This window comes from Coturnix japonica, chromosome 8, assembly GCF_054131305.1.
Source record: "Coturnix japonica strain WE chromosome 8, WE-NBRP24, whole genome shotgun sequence".
NCBI classification, from domain to species: Eukaryota; Metazoa; Chordata; class Aves; order Galliformes; family Phasianidae; genus Coturnix; species Coturnix japonica.
Window position 1 is genome coordinate 3,719,735 of NC_140670.1, and position 19,060 is coordinate 3,738,794.

A 19,060-nucleotide genomic window follows, 5' to 3' on the forward strand; every position below is an offset into this window, starting at 1 on the left:
TTACACGCACAACAGATACTGGCACTGGTTGGTTCCCCGGTTGAGCTTGGGGCTTGTCACAGGGATTGGAGTAACCACAAGACTGGTTGTGAGGGTTGTAATACCTGCAGTATCCTTCAGAAGGGTTAGAGTAACCTCAAGGTCTGCCAAAAAAGGTCAGAGCAACTGCAGATCTGTCGCAAGCATTGGAGCAGCTTCAGGGTCCATCACAGAAGCTGAAGCAACCTCAAAGCTCATTGCAGGAGCTGGGCTCTCTGAGAGGGCTGGAGTGACAGCCTCAATGTTTGGAGTAACTATAGGACACGCTTCAGGAATTGGAGCTCCTGCAGAGTCTCATCACAGTTGGAGGGACCGCTGTATTGTCATCAGATCCAGAAGCATTCTCTTTCCCTGGAGGATTCTGAGCAGCACTTGGTAGGCGTGGGCCAGGCCCCAGCACACTGCAACAATTTCTGCCTCTTTAGGATTGCCAGGGCAACAGCGGACCTTTTTCAAATATTCTACTGGATTCAGGACTCTGCAGCTGTTCAAAGGTGAAGTTCCAAACCTCTGGGAGTGCCCAGTGCTCCAAGCACCTGCCCATAACATCCCACACCCTCTGCTACTCAGAACTACTCTGCATCAGGGCAGATCTCTGGGTGATATACTTCAATGGTTGTTCAATCTTAAACATAACCTGAAAGATATTCATGACACACAGCAGTAAGAATATACCGGTTTGAACATCCCACGGATATTCAGAATTCTCAAGAGCTGTTGTAAATGGCTCTTTGGAAAGAAGGAAAAGTGAAAGGGAGGCTGAAGAACTGCTAGAAAGTGTCCTCCACTATCTCTTCCATAGCTGGGCTCCCCGAGGAGAGAAAGCAAAGTGTGTAATTACTGATAGCATCAACAATATGGATTCCATAGCCCAAAGATTACTGCAGTGCTGAATACATACAAACCAGCAGTTTCTCAGCTGCCAATTTTATCACAGTACAGGCCAAAGCCATGCAGCATAACAAAATAAAAACATTAATCCAACCCGGAGATGACAAACAACACAGCAGGAAAAATATGCATTAAGCAAGGTGCTACACAATATAGTTCCAAAAGAAGACTCCCACAGAGCTCCATAAATAGGGAAGAAATAAACACCGTGACCAGCAATTATCAAACTACCACAGCACCCTGTGTTAACACGCTCTGGTCAAATCTGCTGCTGTGTCAACCCTTGGAAGCCCCACACTGGGTGCTACACTGACTTATGGCTTAACCAGGCAGGTGGCTCAGCCCACTGCCCCCATCCCAGCGGGGCTGGGGAGAGAACTGGAAAAAACAAAGTGAAATTTGTGGATTGAGATGAAACTATTTACTAAGATAGCAGAAAAGAATTATTTTTTTTACATATACCTATTATTACAGTTACAACAAATCACAGAATGTATGTATGTGAATGTATTTAGCAAGTGATGCACCACCTATGTGAAAAAGACACATATACGTATGCCGAAGAACATTTGAAACTTTCCATCTCCATCAGTATTTTCAAATAACAATGTAGCACTCCTTAAACAATGCTCACATAACCTCTTCTGGCAAAGGCTGTGTTTAAAAACATACCTTTAGAAGTGAAATCCTTACACCGGATTTTCATTTCCCGGTCTCACGGTGTTTGCAGATGTAAAACATTCCCAAGCTAATTTTAAGCATTCAAAAGCTGGCTCTGTAAATTTCATGTTTATTCTCATTCAGAAGCTTTGCTCACTGTGAAGTATTTACACATCTGTCAGAGACTTCCATGCGCAAGGACTACAAACAGCAAGAAACAGCTCTGGAAGATTTCTAAGCTGGCAGGAAAGGAATTCTTGGAGCACAGACTGAGGAGCATTGCTCTAGGCTGTTTTCCAAGACCGTGGCAGGCTTTGCCAGACACTGAGCCCAGGAGGTAAGTGTTGAGGGGATGGCTACAGTACAATGTAGGCTCTGAACACCGCTGAGACCTGCTGGGAGCTGGAAACAAGCTGTTCCAGCAGTTACAAAAGCAGATTTTTGCAGGGATGAAGAAAGGCTGAGAAGATATTAGTACTGGCTGCTCTTGCTATGCTGCCTGTTTCAGCGCTCACGGTCTCAGTGCCCCAACACGTCATGCACTTGACACTCTTCTTTCAAGGCAGGCTTGTGTTACCCCATCTTCAAACAGCCCTCTGGAAAAGCTCTAGTTTGCTGGCGGCTCCTTTGGCTGCATGACAGTCTGGAACTGGGAGGACCTCAAACACAGCCTAAATCCAAATTAATGTTGCATGATCTGCTCTACATTGTGTAGAAACCCACAGGACTGAACGTGTTTGCCTCCTGCACTCAAGAAAATGGAAGCCACAAAAGGAACCTGTGTACAGTAAAGCATGCTGTGGTGACCTTGAAGGCTTAGGAAAGCGGAGGCCAATTTTTCATATTACCGTCAAGAAAAGATACGCTGTTCTTCATCTCTCCAGTCAACACCAACACTTGACACCTTCTGAAAGCAAGATTTTAGTGTTAAGCAAGCACACTTATCTATTATTCATAGCTCCAGGAAGCGGAGTCCCTGTCATCACATACTACTGCCTGAGCAACCTAACAAGTGCTTCTGATGTTAGCATCAATCAGAGAGAAACTGAAAGACAACACATCTTAAACACCTGGAAGTGAACCCATGGACTATTTTTTCCTATCCCCATGAAGACACAAGGCCATTTAGACAACAAACTTCTTTTTCAGTGAGCGATTCTATCATCACCCTCAAGTTATGTCAGTTTCTATGGAGTTGGTAAGGTATGACAGTAGTCAGGTTGGAACGGATCTGAGAAATACCTTTAATCACTGACTGACTGAACTCAGAGATGCCAAAATGTTTGTAACCACCTGTAGCATATGCTTTCCTATACTGCCCAGTTCACTGTTACATGCCTAATGAACATCATATAGAAAATTATGCTGTCTTTTTTCAAGGACAGTAGAAGTGAAAACCTGGCTCCTGGAAGCTGCTGCTGACATGCATGAACACTATTAAAACCTATTTTACCCAAAGCTTTATTGTTAGCTTCTGAGTATGATAAAATACCACACCTGAACTGTGAGGCACTGATGACTCCAATAACCTGCCCTCCTCTCCCCCAACATGCTATGCCTGATACAGCTCAATAATAACACCCCATTACAGAGTTTTCATTATTACTTTTATGTAATGTTAGTGGTATTGATTCTACCAGAATAAATTTTCTAAACTCTGTTTTCGCTCACAATTATATAACCCAAATAAAACCACACTTGAAGCCATATCACCCCTCAGTGAACACACTGCCTCAGCCTCCTGGAGTCATGCTTTATCCATTTTACATCCCATATTTTGACCACTGTATCTTCTGTCATCAGTATTTGGAGGCTCCACTGCACCCTGAGAGACAGCTCTGAGCCTAGTTTGAGTCTGCAAAGTGGGCATGAATACAAGCAAAGAAATGCTTAGCTTTGCCTCCCTCCAGAGGAGGAGCAAATGGTAGGTTTGGGGGGCCAGTGCCATCACCTAGCCAACTGTGCTCCACACCAAAACACTCGCTTACTTTCTAGTCTTTTGGCAAGAAGTAGATTGTGGCACAAAGGGAGCACTGCTGGCTGAATCTAAACACAAAACCAGTGAGTTGTCTGATATTTGTAGAGTAAGTAAATTGATTACCCTATGAGTTGATCTTTGTTTTGTTCCACAAGGGTGGGAGGGACATTAGAGACGATGACTTGCATATCCAACTGATTGACCACAGAGACCTGGAAACAAAAGAGTGAAATTCAATTGGCACTTCCATGTGTAACATCCTCTCTGTACAAAAAGAATGGAATAATTGCTTTCCTGCCTTCACAGCCACGCGCTGATGTACCAACTTCTCATTTAATTGCAGAGTAGCAGAGCCGAGAAATCCTGCTTTGCTTGGCAGCCAGAACCAATAAACTGCAGGCAAATATTTAACCACAACTGTAACTGCAGACCCACATTAGAACTGCATGCAGCTTTTTGGAAGGAAGCAGTAATTCAGCATTTATGTACAGGATCAGGAATCTCTCATATGCCACATTCAAAATCAGTTCCTAGCATTTCAACATTTCTGATGACGTGACAGGAAAATCCACCTTTGGAAACACAGTTTGCACCAAGGTACGTGCTAACACCAGATTAATTCAATCAGATAGAATTAGACTTTGTTAGAAAATTAAATGGTTAATCTATCTTGAATGAAGCCATCAGTGCAAGCGTTTCTTTTACCTCAAGTTCCTTTAACTTCTCTCTCTATATGGGATAAAAACTCAGCTCAGCATTTTCTACCATAAAAGCATGCAACTCCTCTGCTTTTCAATGACAGGTTGGAGCACGAGTGTGTAGAAGGGCCTACAAGTGTGTAATACGATCAGCAGAGCTGGCAAACTGCTCCACACCTCCCCATGTAGTTTCTTTGAGCTATGTATAGCATGATCCCAGGCAAAGGCTGCCTTCTGGTGCAATGTGTGCTGGTTAGTTGACTCCTGCAATAGCTCTCTCTTCACAAGCAGGACCAGCTTTGCTGATGACAGCCAACAGCACACCCTGCGCATCACCTGTCTACAGAGGATTCCAGAGCTAAATTTGGAGAAGTAAGTAGGCCAATGTTAAAACAGATACATTTAAAAAATCAGAGAGAGATACTCAATTCTGTTCTAACAGAAAGAACAACTCGTGTGCTTTTCAAAAGAGAAGCGCCAGCCCTGCAAGCGCTTCAGCAGAGAAGCTGGAATATACTCTCACATCAAACAGCCACTTAAGCTTTGAAGCTTAATTCAACTTTAAATATTCAAACGTTCTTGAAATGTCATCAGATGCACTGATCAGCAGTACAGGCTTCTGTGTGAGAAATACAGAATTATAATGAGCTCAAAATAAATTTCAGACTATCATCACCATTAAAAGGAACTCTAAAGCAATAAACAGTTTAATATACTTAACTATGTTACACAATTCAAGCAATGGCTACACTTATTTACTGAGTACTGCATGAATGTAAAATGTCTCTTGAAGCCTGAGGAACCACAATTATGATTTACTGTTCATTTACTAAAATACAAAGGGAAACAGATTTGTGACAAGCTATGGCAAACCAACAGTGTGGAACAAAAACCGCAGCAGCACTAACTTGTATGCTACATGTAGTTGTAAAGATTTTCTTTTTTTTCCAATTATAAAACAACACTAAGCTGGGGGTCTATGTCAGATTTAACCACCACTGTTCTGAGACAAGCTGCGGGGAGAAACTGTTCCCTTAACTTCCACTTGAGGAGTGGAAAAAACACACTCAGAGCAGAGGATGGAAGGTGTGAGACAGTGAAAGCCCTTCCTGAAGTACCACCTTCACTGCTCTGTGGTGGGGGCACAGTTACCTGGGACCATGCAAACCACCGCTCCTTGGAAAGCTTTTGTTGTTCCATAATCCAAGCTAAAAACCTGGTCCTGCGATGCTAAACAGCAGGCACCAGCTTAATGCACACGGGATGGTAGTCAGCTTGTTCAGACACCTCCTGTCTATGAGTATCTGAAGAAGCAGGCACATCTCAGAACACATTCAGATAGTAGCAGAGCAAACTGGATGTTTGTGGCAGAGGCTGGGAAGGCATGAAGCCCATAAGTGTTCTCCCTTTGATCACCTGTTTAACTCATTAGGCACCTTCCCACTTTTCTTTTAAGGCATTAAGCACTGGGGCACCACCTGACTTCTGGGATGCTGAGCCCGGAATGTAAAAGGAGTCCTGTGACACCCTATGAATCCTAACAATCCTTTGATTAAAGATGATACCGCAGTAAATATTCACAGTCCAACTTTACTGACTCAAAGTGCTTACTTGCAACAAACTCATTATGAAGTGTAATTTTCCATTTCTTCCTTTCATCTTGAAGCTATAAAGGAAAACTCTGTCATGTGGACCCAAACTGTAGACTGAGACGTCTGACTTTAGCTACTTTGCCAGTCTTATCTGGCAGAACAGATAGTAGCCTCTATCTGGAGCAGCCCCTATAACATGAAGACATTCTTTCAGTGGATTTGATGGTTTGTGCTGCTCACAGAGCAGTGCCAGCATATGGAGGCACTGTCCTGAACCAGATTCTGGAGAATAACTGGCTCTGCCCCATTCTTTGCTGAGCTGCCTCTTTGCTTTTCTTCCTATAATGTTCTCGGTGCAATCCTAACTTCTTCCCACACATCTTAGCTTTTTTGCATGTAAGCAATCCATTTCATTTCCCTCATCAACAGGCACTCCTTTAACTTGTACTGGAAAGCAGAAATACCTTCCAGCCTGAACTCCTGACACTGACACGAGGGTCTCTTGGCAGTGGGACAAATCCTATGAAACTATGAATACCAGAATAGTTTAGTCTGGTTAGAAGGGATCTTTGTGTATGGATATCATATTCAGTGAAAACCTAAACTTTCATGTTAGAATAGTGTCAGTCTGTAATTGCTCAAGAACACTGTGCCAGACTGCCCATCCTTCACTAAGAAAGCCTTAAATACATTATCTATATATTAATGAGACAAAAGTCACTTCCTAATTTTAATGTCATTACTTTCTGGCCATATTTGAATCTAGTTTTCTCACACTCATTGCATGAGAATGCCCTGCCATTTTGAGACGCCTAGCATGAAGACATCATACATTATGTTTATCTGCTCTATTACTGCATAACTCAATACACAAAGTATTATGGTTATCATCTGTATCATTTGACAGCGTTCCCATGAAATAGATAATGTACTTCATCTCTACAACATTATGCTAATATTAATCCAATCCATCATGTTATACGGGCTTCGAAGAAATGAAGCTCTGATGGCTCCTGTGACTGGACTAAGTCAGTGTCCTTTACTAAGCACAAAAAAAGAAATCAGGGCCTAAAGCTGATGCCAGTTTTGAACTGTCACTTTCCCTGAAAGCTTCAAATATAGTTTTAGCCCAAAGTTATTTCTTGCCTCTCTCTTACAGACATGAGCAATAGCTCTCAGAGCCTGTTTGTTCAGCTCTGTGCCTGCACTGCATCCCAGACACACATCTAACTGTGACACAGAAGCTCTGTAGTGACCTTAACAAAAAACACAGACCAAGTTAGTGAGCTTTTACTTGGTTTATTCATTGGGCTCTTAAGACATACTAGCTTCTGCTTCTGAATGGGAGCGGACTGGCACCTTGCTGCCTTAGAGAATGGATAGAGCAGGTCTGTACACAGTTGAGTATTTGATCTACCTTACATTTGGAATGCACAATCCCTTTACTTTCTGCCATCAGGGTCCAGAACACCCAGAACATAACTTAATCCACACTTAACAGAAACAACTAGAGTTTAAACTGAATCGTTAAGAATTGCACACTGAACATATAAAATACCCAACATTATGTCTGCTGTGGTAACGGAGATCAGTACCTCCATCCTGAAAGGTGAATGTATTTCAGATAGGCATAAAGGCTCCTGGTGTAAAAAACAGCTTTATTTCCGTGACTTGTAAAGATCACGTACACTCTTTATGGCCTTCCTGTAGGTATGCTTAGAATTAAGCTTTCCGTAGTGTTCAGATTTCCTCGCTAATCATTCTAACACGATAACGCCCGGCTCATACTTACAAGTACGTCAGCTTTGCTGCTCAGTCCTTTTCCATAATCGTCAGTCGCAATGACCTGAAACTTGAAATAGGATCTTCTCATATTTTTGAACAGCATAGCAGTTTTTATTAGCCCTGTGTAAGCTTCAATCACAAAACCTTCTTTACCATCCTTGATTGGAGGAATGATGAGCCTGTACTGCATGGCACTGTAATTCCCAGTGTCTTTATCATCAGCCTAATAGGGAAAAAATAAAAACAAGCACAGGCAAATAAAATAAGTATTCACACAGAATCATTAACATTGCCCTTTAAGTAAAGTTGCACATTGGTCCAGCAAATCTTTCCCACTGATGTTTAAAACATCAGATTCCAGAGAGCAGATATTGCTGTTACTGTAAATGGTTCATTTAACTCTGCCGCACACAGTTTTGCTTTCCCAGCAATTTCTTTCTCTTACTTTAGCACCAAACTGTTAAAACAAGAGGACTTTCCAGGTTTGCGACAGTACCTGTATCTAGATAAAAGTGTTTCTAAGGACCCTTGGAACGTGTGCCTCATCTAGAAAGAAGTCAGGGTGACAGCAGCTTATTGCCTACGTGCTAGGCTGGGCACAGCCTCAGCAGCTAGAATGCTTCAACATAAATTAGAGGCTCTTATCACAGCACTGGCACAGCATTTTAAGTCTGCAGCCTCAGTGAGCATTGGAGAGAAAACATCCTCACCATCAAGAAAGGTGCACGTCATTCTGTATAACGCATAATTCCTCAGGACTGAAAAAGAAAAACAGTCAAAATCCAGTCAGGATTTATGTCAGCGTTAAGAGCTTGTTTACTGTGATACCATGATATGACACCCTCTGTCTGAAAAGCATCACCTGTGCAAGGTCATTACGCCTTACATAGATGGCCATTAATCATCATTAATTGTTTTCTCACCTTCAGTGAACAAAATCTGTAAGGTGTGAATTGTTACCGACTCCTATTTTATCTTTATTTCTGGCTAGTTTTCAGGGGTTGCCAGTGAAGATGCAGGTCCCTACAGCACAGTGTACCGCTTCCATGACACAGCTGTTCCAAAGGGGTACCAGTGGCCCAGGTGCCAAAAGCTGTCTGCACTTTCCACTCTGGCTGCTCTCAAATGCCACAGAACAGACAGAGTAACATACAGATAAGCTATTTTACCAGGCCTCTTTTTGTTGGAAGCAATGAGCATGCCAACGTGGCATAGAACTACCCAATGCAAGGACTCCCACAGTGGCAGTGACCTTTACAACCCTCACACATTTAAGGGTAAGATCACAAAGTCTCTGACTGTAGCAGCCAGGGAACCTGAATACACATAAATAACACTTGGTACAATCCATGCAGAATTCCTCATGTGTGCTGTCCAAGAGACAAAAACCATCCTCGCAAATATCTTTATGGGGACACAGAACAGCCAGCTTTTTAAAACAACCACCTCTTTGCTTCCCAGAGGTGCCCTGCAGGGTGGGCACTGTGCCCTTCCAATAACAAGCCAATTTTGGTGCTAAAATGATTGCATTAAATTGCTGCAGTTGAGCAATGAGCCGAGAGCTTCTTTTTCTTTTTTTCATAATAGCCAATTCTACCTCAATAGAAGGATATGACTTCTAATTGTTTGTTTCAGTAACAACAGAAATCAATTTCATCTTCAATATTTCACTCTTGTGCTACCAAGGACAAACAAATTTGGACCTAAATTAAGGTATCAGTATGACAGGCACGGAAACAAAGTCAGTCATTCTTTCCGAACAAAGGTCACGACACTGATGCAATTGCTTGGAAGAAACACCGCTGAGCGCAGTGAATGCGACCTCCTACAATACAGACATTTCCAACCTTTAAACATGTGGCGGTTTGAATCCTGCAGCGCAGCCCTCCCAAGGCTGGCAGAAAGGCTGCAGGCTCATCTTCCGAAGTCAGGAGAACTTAGCGGCACTCCAGAGAAACAGCCTCAGCATCATTAAAATCCTGCCTATTTCCAACGCAGAAGCCATCTACATGCAGATGAGCAAAGCAGGTGCAGAACTGCCTGAGGAACTTGGAAAAACCATCAGATTCCAATTTCAAATATTCTAACTTTGCTGTTTTCATTTCTCCCTTTATTTATTTATTTATTCTTTAAGCCACTTTTTCTACTTAGATCAAACCTAACGATGACTCTGAGAGCTGCTCAGCTGTGCGGGACCACCAGAGAGAGCTTGTGAGCTGCTGACATCCACGTACCAACCTCCTTTAATACGGAGTAAGGATGTTTGCTATTCTTGTAATTTGTCCTGAAGGTAAATATTTTTGACACTTCATTAGGAAGAGATATACGATACCTCAAGAGTTGCGTTATGACTGTCAAAGAAGAGAAAGAGCAATACTTAATCTTAATATCATAGCAGTATATCTTCCTTCTGTTATGTGCAGGAAATACAGATGTCTCCCAAATTCTGCTGCGGTTGAGAACTGATAAATATGTATCATCTCAGGAGTCACCATGCCAAACCCTGTGCTCCTGCAGCTGAGCACAGGCATGTTTGCAGCAATGGAGCTTGGCCAGCATCACCCTGTGCTGCCTCCAGCCTTTATCTTACTCTCCACAGAGGTGAAGGAGCAGCTGTGAGGCTGCTCTCAACTCCCCCACAAAAGCATGTTATGCAGCCAGGTATCAGCTGGAATACACTGCCCTGGGATCTACCGCTGAGGGTATTTAGCTGAAGGTCACTGGCAGTTCTACTCTGTCATTCCACTGCTTACAACACCAATGGGATGATGGGCACAGCTGCTTTGCTTCCAACAAAAAAAAAAAAAAAAGTGTTTTTACACATCGAATTCTGGTCTCTCGCCTTATAACAGAGAGGAAGCAGAAAGGCACTCGGTTTTGGTTGTTCTTCACCTTGAAAGAAGTGAGAAGGACAAGTCCTTTTAGTTCAAGTGTGGAAACTTGCAGGGCTTGGTATTGATGGCAGATGGATGGTTGGACTAGGTGATCTTAGAGGTCTTTTTCAAGCTTAATGACTGTACAGTTCTATGATTTGGATATAATTGCCAAAACCAAGTCAGTCTGTGTGTCTGGAAGGCAAGAGATGAAAATATATGAGCTGAAAACTCTAAGTGAGAAGTGCCGTGGGATGAGGGCTGCTAAGGAGGAGAAGTCTGGGGAGGGTATGCTGGGAGATGCAAGAACCTGAATTTCCAAAGATCTCTGTAGCAAAGTCAGGCTGAGGCCCACAAGCTTCAAAAAGTGAGAGGCAGGTAACTGAGAATGGGCACAATGGTGAAGAAATAAAAGAGAGAAACACTAATAGCTATGACAACATTACTGGCTTAACAGTCTTGAAATCACAAAACAAAAATGCCTCAAAACCAGTACAATAGCAGATGTCGCTTCCGAACTGAAAATATTAAACGATCTGTGAATTCCTACCAGCAAAAGTTGTCTTGCTCTGAAAGCTATTTTAAATGCCAGCAGCTGATTGCTAACAGTTGAATTTGCCATCTGCTCAGTAGTACTAAACCGGAAAGGAGAAAACACAACAGCCCAGGCCTATTCATTTTACATGCCCTGTTAGCACCCTCGGGCTGAAATCTTCTGATATTTCAATTTAAAAAGTCATGAGGGGTGTTTATTTATCAGCATTCCCTTGGCTTGGTCAATCTCATGTCAATTTAGGATCAGCACAACCTCTTCTCCTCTCCTTTGGAAACAGCATGGCAGTATAGAGCGAATTCTTCCCTGTACCCCATCTAAAGCAGCTTGGATATTCCAGCACTTTACAGTCCAATATGGACCCCCCAAAAATAAAAAGCAATCTAATTTGAGGAAAGACTGATCTGTACAACCTGACTCCTACACAAAATTGCTGCATGTGCTGACTGAGTGAACACAGAGACTTTTTCAGATGGAACAAACCCTGCCAACAGGAGTGCTTTCACAGTAAAACGTTTGGTAAGCCAACATATTATCTAGGGATGTTCTTTGCAGGAAACTACCTGTGTGATTTAAGTTACTGTAATATTATCCTAATCAGCGGAGGCAGATCTCTGCCAGAGGCCAGATGTTACAGCAGATGTGCATGTTCTGCTGTGTCTGCAAACATGCTTCAAAGTAGAGTATTACTCCTACCAATTATCTTCTCTCCGTTCAGTTTATTCTGATCCATAATCACATTTTAACTAATAAAAGATTGCAACTAGCAATGGCTGCACTGTTTGTGATAGAAGCCAGGATGCCATTGGCCCTTTTGGCCACCTGGGCACACTGCTGGCTCATGTTCAGCCAAGCACTGACCAGTACCCCCAGATCTGTTTCCCCTTCAGAATCTTCCTACCACCCTGCCCCAAGCCTGCGGTGTTGTCTGGGATTACTGTGGCCAAAGTGCAGAACCTGGCACTTAGTCTTGTTGAATTTCATCCCATTGGCCTCAGCCCAGAGACCCCACCTCTGTCATCAAAGGAAAAAGGAAATACCAAAGAAGAAGTCATGAACAGCAAGAGAAAATAACTGGAGTTCCAAAATGGATAAATGTGTTTGGGCAACAAAGTAAGCCCAAGGCTAATTCTATCTGCAACAACACATTCATTTATCAATTGCTTTGATACAAATTGTATGCAATGGTTAAAACTTGCTTTCAAAGAATATGGCTAAATTTCTGTCGCCCCATGCACCAACTGGGACAAAATAAATGCAGTGTAATATAGCTTTGCTGCTGCATGTGCTGAATATTCTGACAAGGAAATGAGCTACATCAGGAGGGGTGCACAAACAGAATAGGTTTGATGTGAAAATATGAGACAGTCAGTACAAAAGCAGGGTTCCTTCTGGATATAACTGCATTTCAGACTTCACCAGCTCCTGTCAGCATCACACTTCTCTGCTGGCTTTATATGGGAGCCATTTCTGTAAAACTCACGTCAGCTGCTTCCAGACACTTTGATTCACTGGCATTTATTTTGGCAAGCTTCCTTTTCTGCAAGCACCATCGGTACAAAAATACCCCGTAAACTCAGGAATAACTTAGGAGAAACATAAACAGCCACCTTTGCTGACTTTATCAGATTGATGATCTCTGATATGTGCTCACTGAAACGTACCTCAAGAAACAGAACTAGAGAGATTAACCCTGAAAAATAAAAAAGCTTCAAAAGGAAATGCTAACGACACATCATTAAGGTGAAAAGCAAACTCCTGCTAGTGATCTCCCTGAAGACTGTATGGGTTTTATTTTTATTTTTATTTTTATTTTCCTAAAGCAGACTGGAAACACGGTGTTTGTGACTAAAGGCAGTCTCTGTCTGGTACTCAATCAGAGGAGAAAGTTAGATGAAAACACCAGTGGCAAAGCAGGAGCAGCCTGGAACCTCTCAGGCTTAAAGCACAAGAAAGGCAACAGTCAGTAGGCATTTTTTTGAGCAAATTAGAATTAGGCCGTTCACGTGGGAATCTTGTTTTTAGGATTATCTGGAGATGCCACGGGCCAGGTCACAAGATCCTCCAGAAATTCACAGAGTGTCACGGTAGAGGATCAAAGGTTTTTTGCTTAAACCCTTTGGTCCCACGTCAGAACATAAACCATGACTCCAGATCTCACCCACATGTACAGCATCCTTGTCAGGCTCTGGGGAAAAGGAGGAGGCAAAGGCAGCTGCGTGAAGCTGCCTGAACACTTGAGAGGCAATAATCAGCCACAGCTATCATTACAAGAGAAATGGTATTTAACGCAGTTCCACATTTCCTGCTGAGCTATTAGCAATAAAAACAAGGTCTTTAAGATGCAAAGAAAAGAGTCTTGCTTAGAAAGTGCCATTTGAACATATTCTTTCTTTTTTCTTAGAGACATCAGCACTCATCAGCTTTCAGAAGACACTGACATTAAAAACAAATCATATTCATGTAGAGTAATTGGAGTACTATGGTGGATCACTAACCAAATTAATTCTACCTAGAAGTGACTTTCTGATGCTTTTTTTTTCTGAGATCAAACTTCCTCTTTAAACTATCTATATAATCTTTCCGAAAATCTAGAGCAACACAAGACATTATCCTACTCTAAAAGGATTTTATTGTCAAATGAATATATTAAGGGAAGTGATTACTGCTGCCAGCAAAACTGCTGCACCTTACAAAGCTGGGAGAAACAATCCATACCACTTGCTTTAGTCACATATGTAACTGTTTTCATGATGAGAGAAGTGTTTATCCGATGCTTTATTGGCCTATTTGTCTCTAAATTCAATTTGTGTGTAACATCACGTACTCTGTATTTGTTCTCATCTCTCCTTATGGTTATTCTTCTTCCGGTGTGTGTGTGGCCTATCCTAGGTTTTTTCTTACTCCCAGAGTTACTTGCTGGGTTCTGTGTGGTCTCATCAGTGTCCAGACTGGGCTGCTTAATACAGTATCTTTTAGGAGGGAAAGAACTGTGCTTTGATGGGAAGGGAGAAATTTTGCATAAACCACAGGATAGGGAATGATTGAATGACGTACAAATGTTAAGCAGCGGCATGTTTACAATAAAAATTAGCTTTCAGTGATTTAACATAAACAGCTGAATTAAAAATGAATGGCTATTGTAATTGTTAAGGACTCCTAAAGAGGAATTAATTGCATTTTTAGGATTTGAATGCCGTAGGCTTTGCGCAGGGTAATAAAACTGGTCGCCGTGGTTTCATATAAATTGCACTCCTCAAAAATGAGCCAGTGACACTGTACAAAGACAGAGAGGTTAGCTGGGAATCATTTGTTAAATGCCCATACAAGGCAGTACGGCAGAGTGGAAGCAGGAAACTGAGGCCCAGGACAAAACTTAAGCAGAAACTGCTCTGCACACACCTCTGGTTTCATCTGAAAAATGAAGGTATGTGGGTGGGAAGAACACTAGGGGCACTTCCCTACATATCCTTGCCTGGACAACTGCTAGAAGAGGCTGCTGCAGGCCTTGCTGGGGTGGGGATTACCTGGAGTTAAGGACTGGAGCACCAAGACAGCTGTTAATCCTATCCTGAACCTCCTTAATAGCTGTAGTGGCAACAAAGTACAATTCAGTATGTTCTAGGTAATTTCTCTCTGCTCATCTTTTTTATCTTTTACCTTGTATTTGAAAAAGGAGGAAAATTATCCTTGCTTAAGATGCCACTAAGCCACTGTTGGCAACTGCTTGCCATTGTGATGGTTATGCGTAACTAATTCAATTACAGTACTGGCAAACAGACGCAGGAATACCCTGTAAATCACATCTAGCTGCAGGAGCCATCTCAATATCTAATTACCAGCCTCTTCAGTTCCTGCCATTAACCAGTGCCTCTGCTGATTCCAGGGCAGTTCCACCACGAATCACCAATTGAAACCAACCTGCTCCAACTGCTTGGCAGGCAGGAGCTGCTGGCTGACAGTAATGCGTCACAGAAGCTCTCTGCTGGCTCTAAGAGCCGCTTACCTGGCAAGCTGTTTCAGCTCTGTCAGGCTGAGCTTGCTACTAGTGCAACCCTGTTAGTGTGACCTGCCCTCTTGCCCTCTGATGCTCAGCTCAACATTGCACTTTATGAAGCCAGAACTGAAAACACTCGAACTGCCAGCAGCCTCCCTTAACTGCCCATCTAATCATGACCTGAAGACAAGGTTAGCGCCTAAAGGGGCCTACAGGAAAGCTGGAGAGGGGCTTTTTACAAGGGTAGGTAGCAAGAGGATGAGGGGAAATGGTTTTAAACTGTATGAAGGTAGATTCAGACTACATTTTCTACAAGGAGCAAAGCCAGCAATAGGCTTCAAAACTGGCAGCCTTTCTGCCGCTCATTCTCAGGTACAAATATTTAACAAGATCTACAGCAGAAGTGGAAGGAAGAAATATCTTGCAGGGACCAAAACGCTTTACTAGCTGATAGACATAATTAATTCTTGTTTGTCACCATCTCTTCTCAGAGCTTGAGATCAGCTTTTAAACAACAAAAAGAGGGTTGGTTGTAGGATAACAATACTTAACATTCTTCTGTTACATTCCATATCATTCATTAACTGCACATATTTTCCTGTGCACCTTTCTCAGCAGTAACTGATACAACTGCTGCTTCTTGTCTTCTTTTTGTAAGAAAGAAAAGAAATCCATTGTGTCGTTTGCTACATTTGTGATGAAAATAGGTGTGTGAGAGGATTGCTTTCTTTAGGACAAAATAAGGCTTGTTTCCATTCTCATTTAAATCTTTCAGCCTCACATCCTGCTGCAGCACAGTGCGATATTCTCTGGGGAACATGCATCCCTTTTTGTCATTCAAGGGAGACCTTAGATTGACACTGATGTTCCCGGCCCAGGTGAGAATATCTACCATATGGTTAAAGCCATAAAGGGAAAAGAATCTGCAGTGTTCATTACTCCCAGCACATGGAGGAGAGGAGTTAGAAACCTAAGGAAGACATGTGGCTTTAAGGTCAGAGATCACCCCTTCTGATCGCCTACCAACACAAAGATGCTTCAGCACAAAGGTAACACAGAATATTGCAGTCATTAAGGTTGGAAAAGACAACTAAGACCATCATGCTGCTAAACCACGGACCTCAGTGCCACAACTACACGTTTTTTGAACACCTCGAGGGATGGTGACTCCATCACCTCCATAAGCAACTTGCTCTCAGTCATCGCCACTCTTCTAGAGAAGAAAATTGTGCTACATGAAGGCAATCACACAGAGTGCCAAATGGTCGCTCACTTATACTGGGTCAAGCCAGCTCCCTCAAGAGAAGCCCTCTGCCCTTTTTTATCACTTGATACAAGAAGCTAAATCTAAGTGCTTGGGCATTGGGAATTAAACATGTTCTTTCCATGACCTTCACAGCACATAAAAGTTGCACAGTTAAGGAAACAGCGATAAGAAATATGCCACAGTTAACATGAGTTGCATACTTTTTCTATGTGACAGCAGAAAATGGATTCATAGCTCAGCCTCTGATCAAGACTTATTTTTCCTTCCCATTCTCTCACAATAGGATTGGGCTGTACTCCTTTCTCTTTTAATATACCCCTCTGCCTTACAGGCTCTGATTTATTCCCTCCCTTGTACAATTTTTCAAGCATCCCACCTCAGTGAGAGCCAAACCTTGACAAGTGCCTCTACAGGCTGGCAGCACAACAGTAGTCCTGGTAAAAACAATGCTCTGACCTACGACAGTCCCATCCACAGAAGCAGGAACTCGCTTGGGTTATTCAGAGCATGGAGATTCACACAAAGGGATATAAAATCGGGGCTGCTAGATGGCGATAAGCAGGAGTTGGTATCAAACACATAAACATATCAGATCAGGAGGAAAAGGACCACATCCCTGGGCAGCCCATTCCAACTCCCGACCACTCTTTTGGAGATGCAGTATTTCCTAGGAGCTTTAGTTTCCCATTTAGAATGAAAATTTGAGAAGTTTCTACTGTACTTTACCGATTTTCTTAAAATTTCAACTTGGAAAACTACTCGTTCAATTCTATTCACCTGAACTCAAGAACAGACATTCATTTAATTAATACTGCTTAGCATTCTAATTGGAATGGTCATTGTATTTAAATAATAGAGCAATTACTTTCTAATTTAGAGGACAGAAAGAAAGCCAGCTAGCACTGACTGCTGCAGACACTTGAGCCAGAACACTAAATTACAACGTAGTTTTCTCCTACAAGCACTTCTTAACTGTTTCTAATTTTACTTCAATAAAACATACAGTTGTCTTTGCTGCCATCCACTAGAAACAACCTTTGTCTTACAATGTGTTCTATTCTGCCTATGAGCAAAGTCAGGAAGACTTCTGTCATGAACAGCTAGCAAAACGTGTGGGGGAAAAAAGATACTAACAGAAGTATTATCCCTACGTGAACGCAGATCACCCTAACTGCAGTTCTACCTCAGCTCCTTTAGTTTGGGCATCTGCACTTCCCTTGTCATTGAATCACACAGACATCTGGGAATTCGTTTCACACAGGCCAGAATTTTGATTGACCTTGAAAGTTCAATGCTGAAGATGGAAGAAATTTATGTATACAGTTTTTCCAAGTCTTTTTCCTGAATGCATTATTCCCATACACATACAGTGCTGTCTTTCTACTCACTTTGTAATTTCTTTATTTACAGGAAAATAACTCATCAAATAAACAAAGGCACTGCATATGCTAGATGACATCGTTGGCTTTGTTTATGACATCTGAATTGAATCTTCACAGTCAATGAAGCAGTAGCATAGAAACATGCCTTCTCAACACTCCTTCTGGGGTAATTGCTCTTCCCATTTACCAGTGCATGTCCTCAATCTCCTCTCACAAAATCTTTCCTCACATCTTCCCAATCATTTAATAGTGCCACAATTTTTTTTTTTCAACCACTCAACGTCATCCTGTGTTCCACTGTGAGAGAAGTTGTACCCACCTGGATCTGTCATGGCATCCTACCCGATTTGGTCCACCAAATGACCCACGGGATGGGAACAGGTCTTTCCAACAGGCAACATCTCCAGCTGCCACTGAGCAGCAGCATTCTTGCTGCCCCTACCTGCTACATTCTCAAATGCTATTTTTGCCTGCAGAAGAAGCTGGGAAGATGGCCATAGGGCAGATTTATGAACCATAAGGATTCCTTTCCAAGCAAATTTCTGTAAAAATTCCCAGCTTGCTTGGGTTGCTGCATGCATTTCTAGGAAAGACTAACATGGAAATTCTGGAGCCTAAAATAGCCTAAGAAAAGAATTTATGTAAAATAACTAAATAACCCCCCCACCAACGCCCTCTGAACTAAGTCACAACATTTTTGGCATTCTTCTATAATAATCAACATTTAACCATATCCCACTTCTCTGCTGCCCCTGGGTTGGCTTTGCGGAGGATTGCCATGGAACAAATAAAGCAGTGGACAACTCTAACAAGCTCCGATATTCTGTTCCATTCCCAAGTGCTCTGAGAACACTTTGAGGTCAACATAAAAATCTGAGTGGGTCATATATCTGTGCCCTTTCATGCATAAGCTAGAATCAGCAACTTGAAAGATACCCCACTAACAAAGTGAAAAAGACGCAGGAGGTCTGCTGAGGTAACAAAACTAAGGCAAAGGAAACAAGCTGAGCTGGGAAGCCCCAGCAACCCAAGCTGCCTCCAGCACTAAAGACTGCACCACAAAGCATTTTAAGAGAAAAAAATAAACCACAACTTTTATTCTTTTCTGCCGGAGGCTAATTGCATTCCAGATCTTTCTATCCTTGAATTTTCTTATTTCATCCTTTGCCTTTTAATGACAAATAATCCATTTTACCCTGAAATTGTGTCAGAGTGCACAAACCTGAAAGTGCTTCCCTAGTTTTCCAACACAAAAGAATCATCTAAAGATTAACATGTATGAAATGATAGCTAGAAATCTTCAACTGATGATTATGCAGATCCAGCATGCATCTACAAATCAGCC

General features: G+C 42.2%; 1 protein-coding gene across 25 annotated transcripts in view; it reads right to left on the reverse strand.

Moving 5' to 3' along the window:
• PCDH15 (protocadherin related 15) overlaps positions 1 to 19,060 on the reverse strand; it is a 528,749-nt gene that overhangs the window by 34,362 nt on the left and 475,327 nt on the right. For all 25 annotated transcript variants that reach the window (XM_085554985.1, XM_085554984.1, XM_085554986.1 and 22 more), the window contains 2 exons: positions 7,651 to 7,866; positions 3,692 to 3,780 (listed from right to left, as the gene is read on the reverse strand). In XM_085554985.1, the coding sequence (XP_085411111.1) occupies positions 3,692 to 3,780; positions 7,651 to 7,866 (305 nt within the window). The remainder of the gene's footprint in view (positions 1 to 3,691; positions 3,781 to 7,650; positions 7,867 to 19,060) is intronic.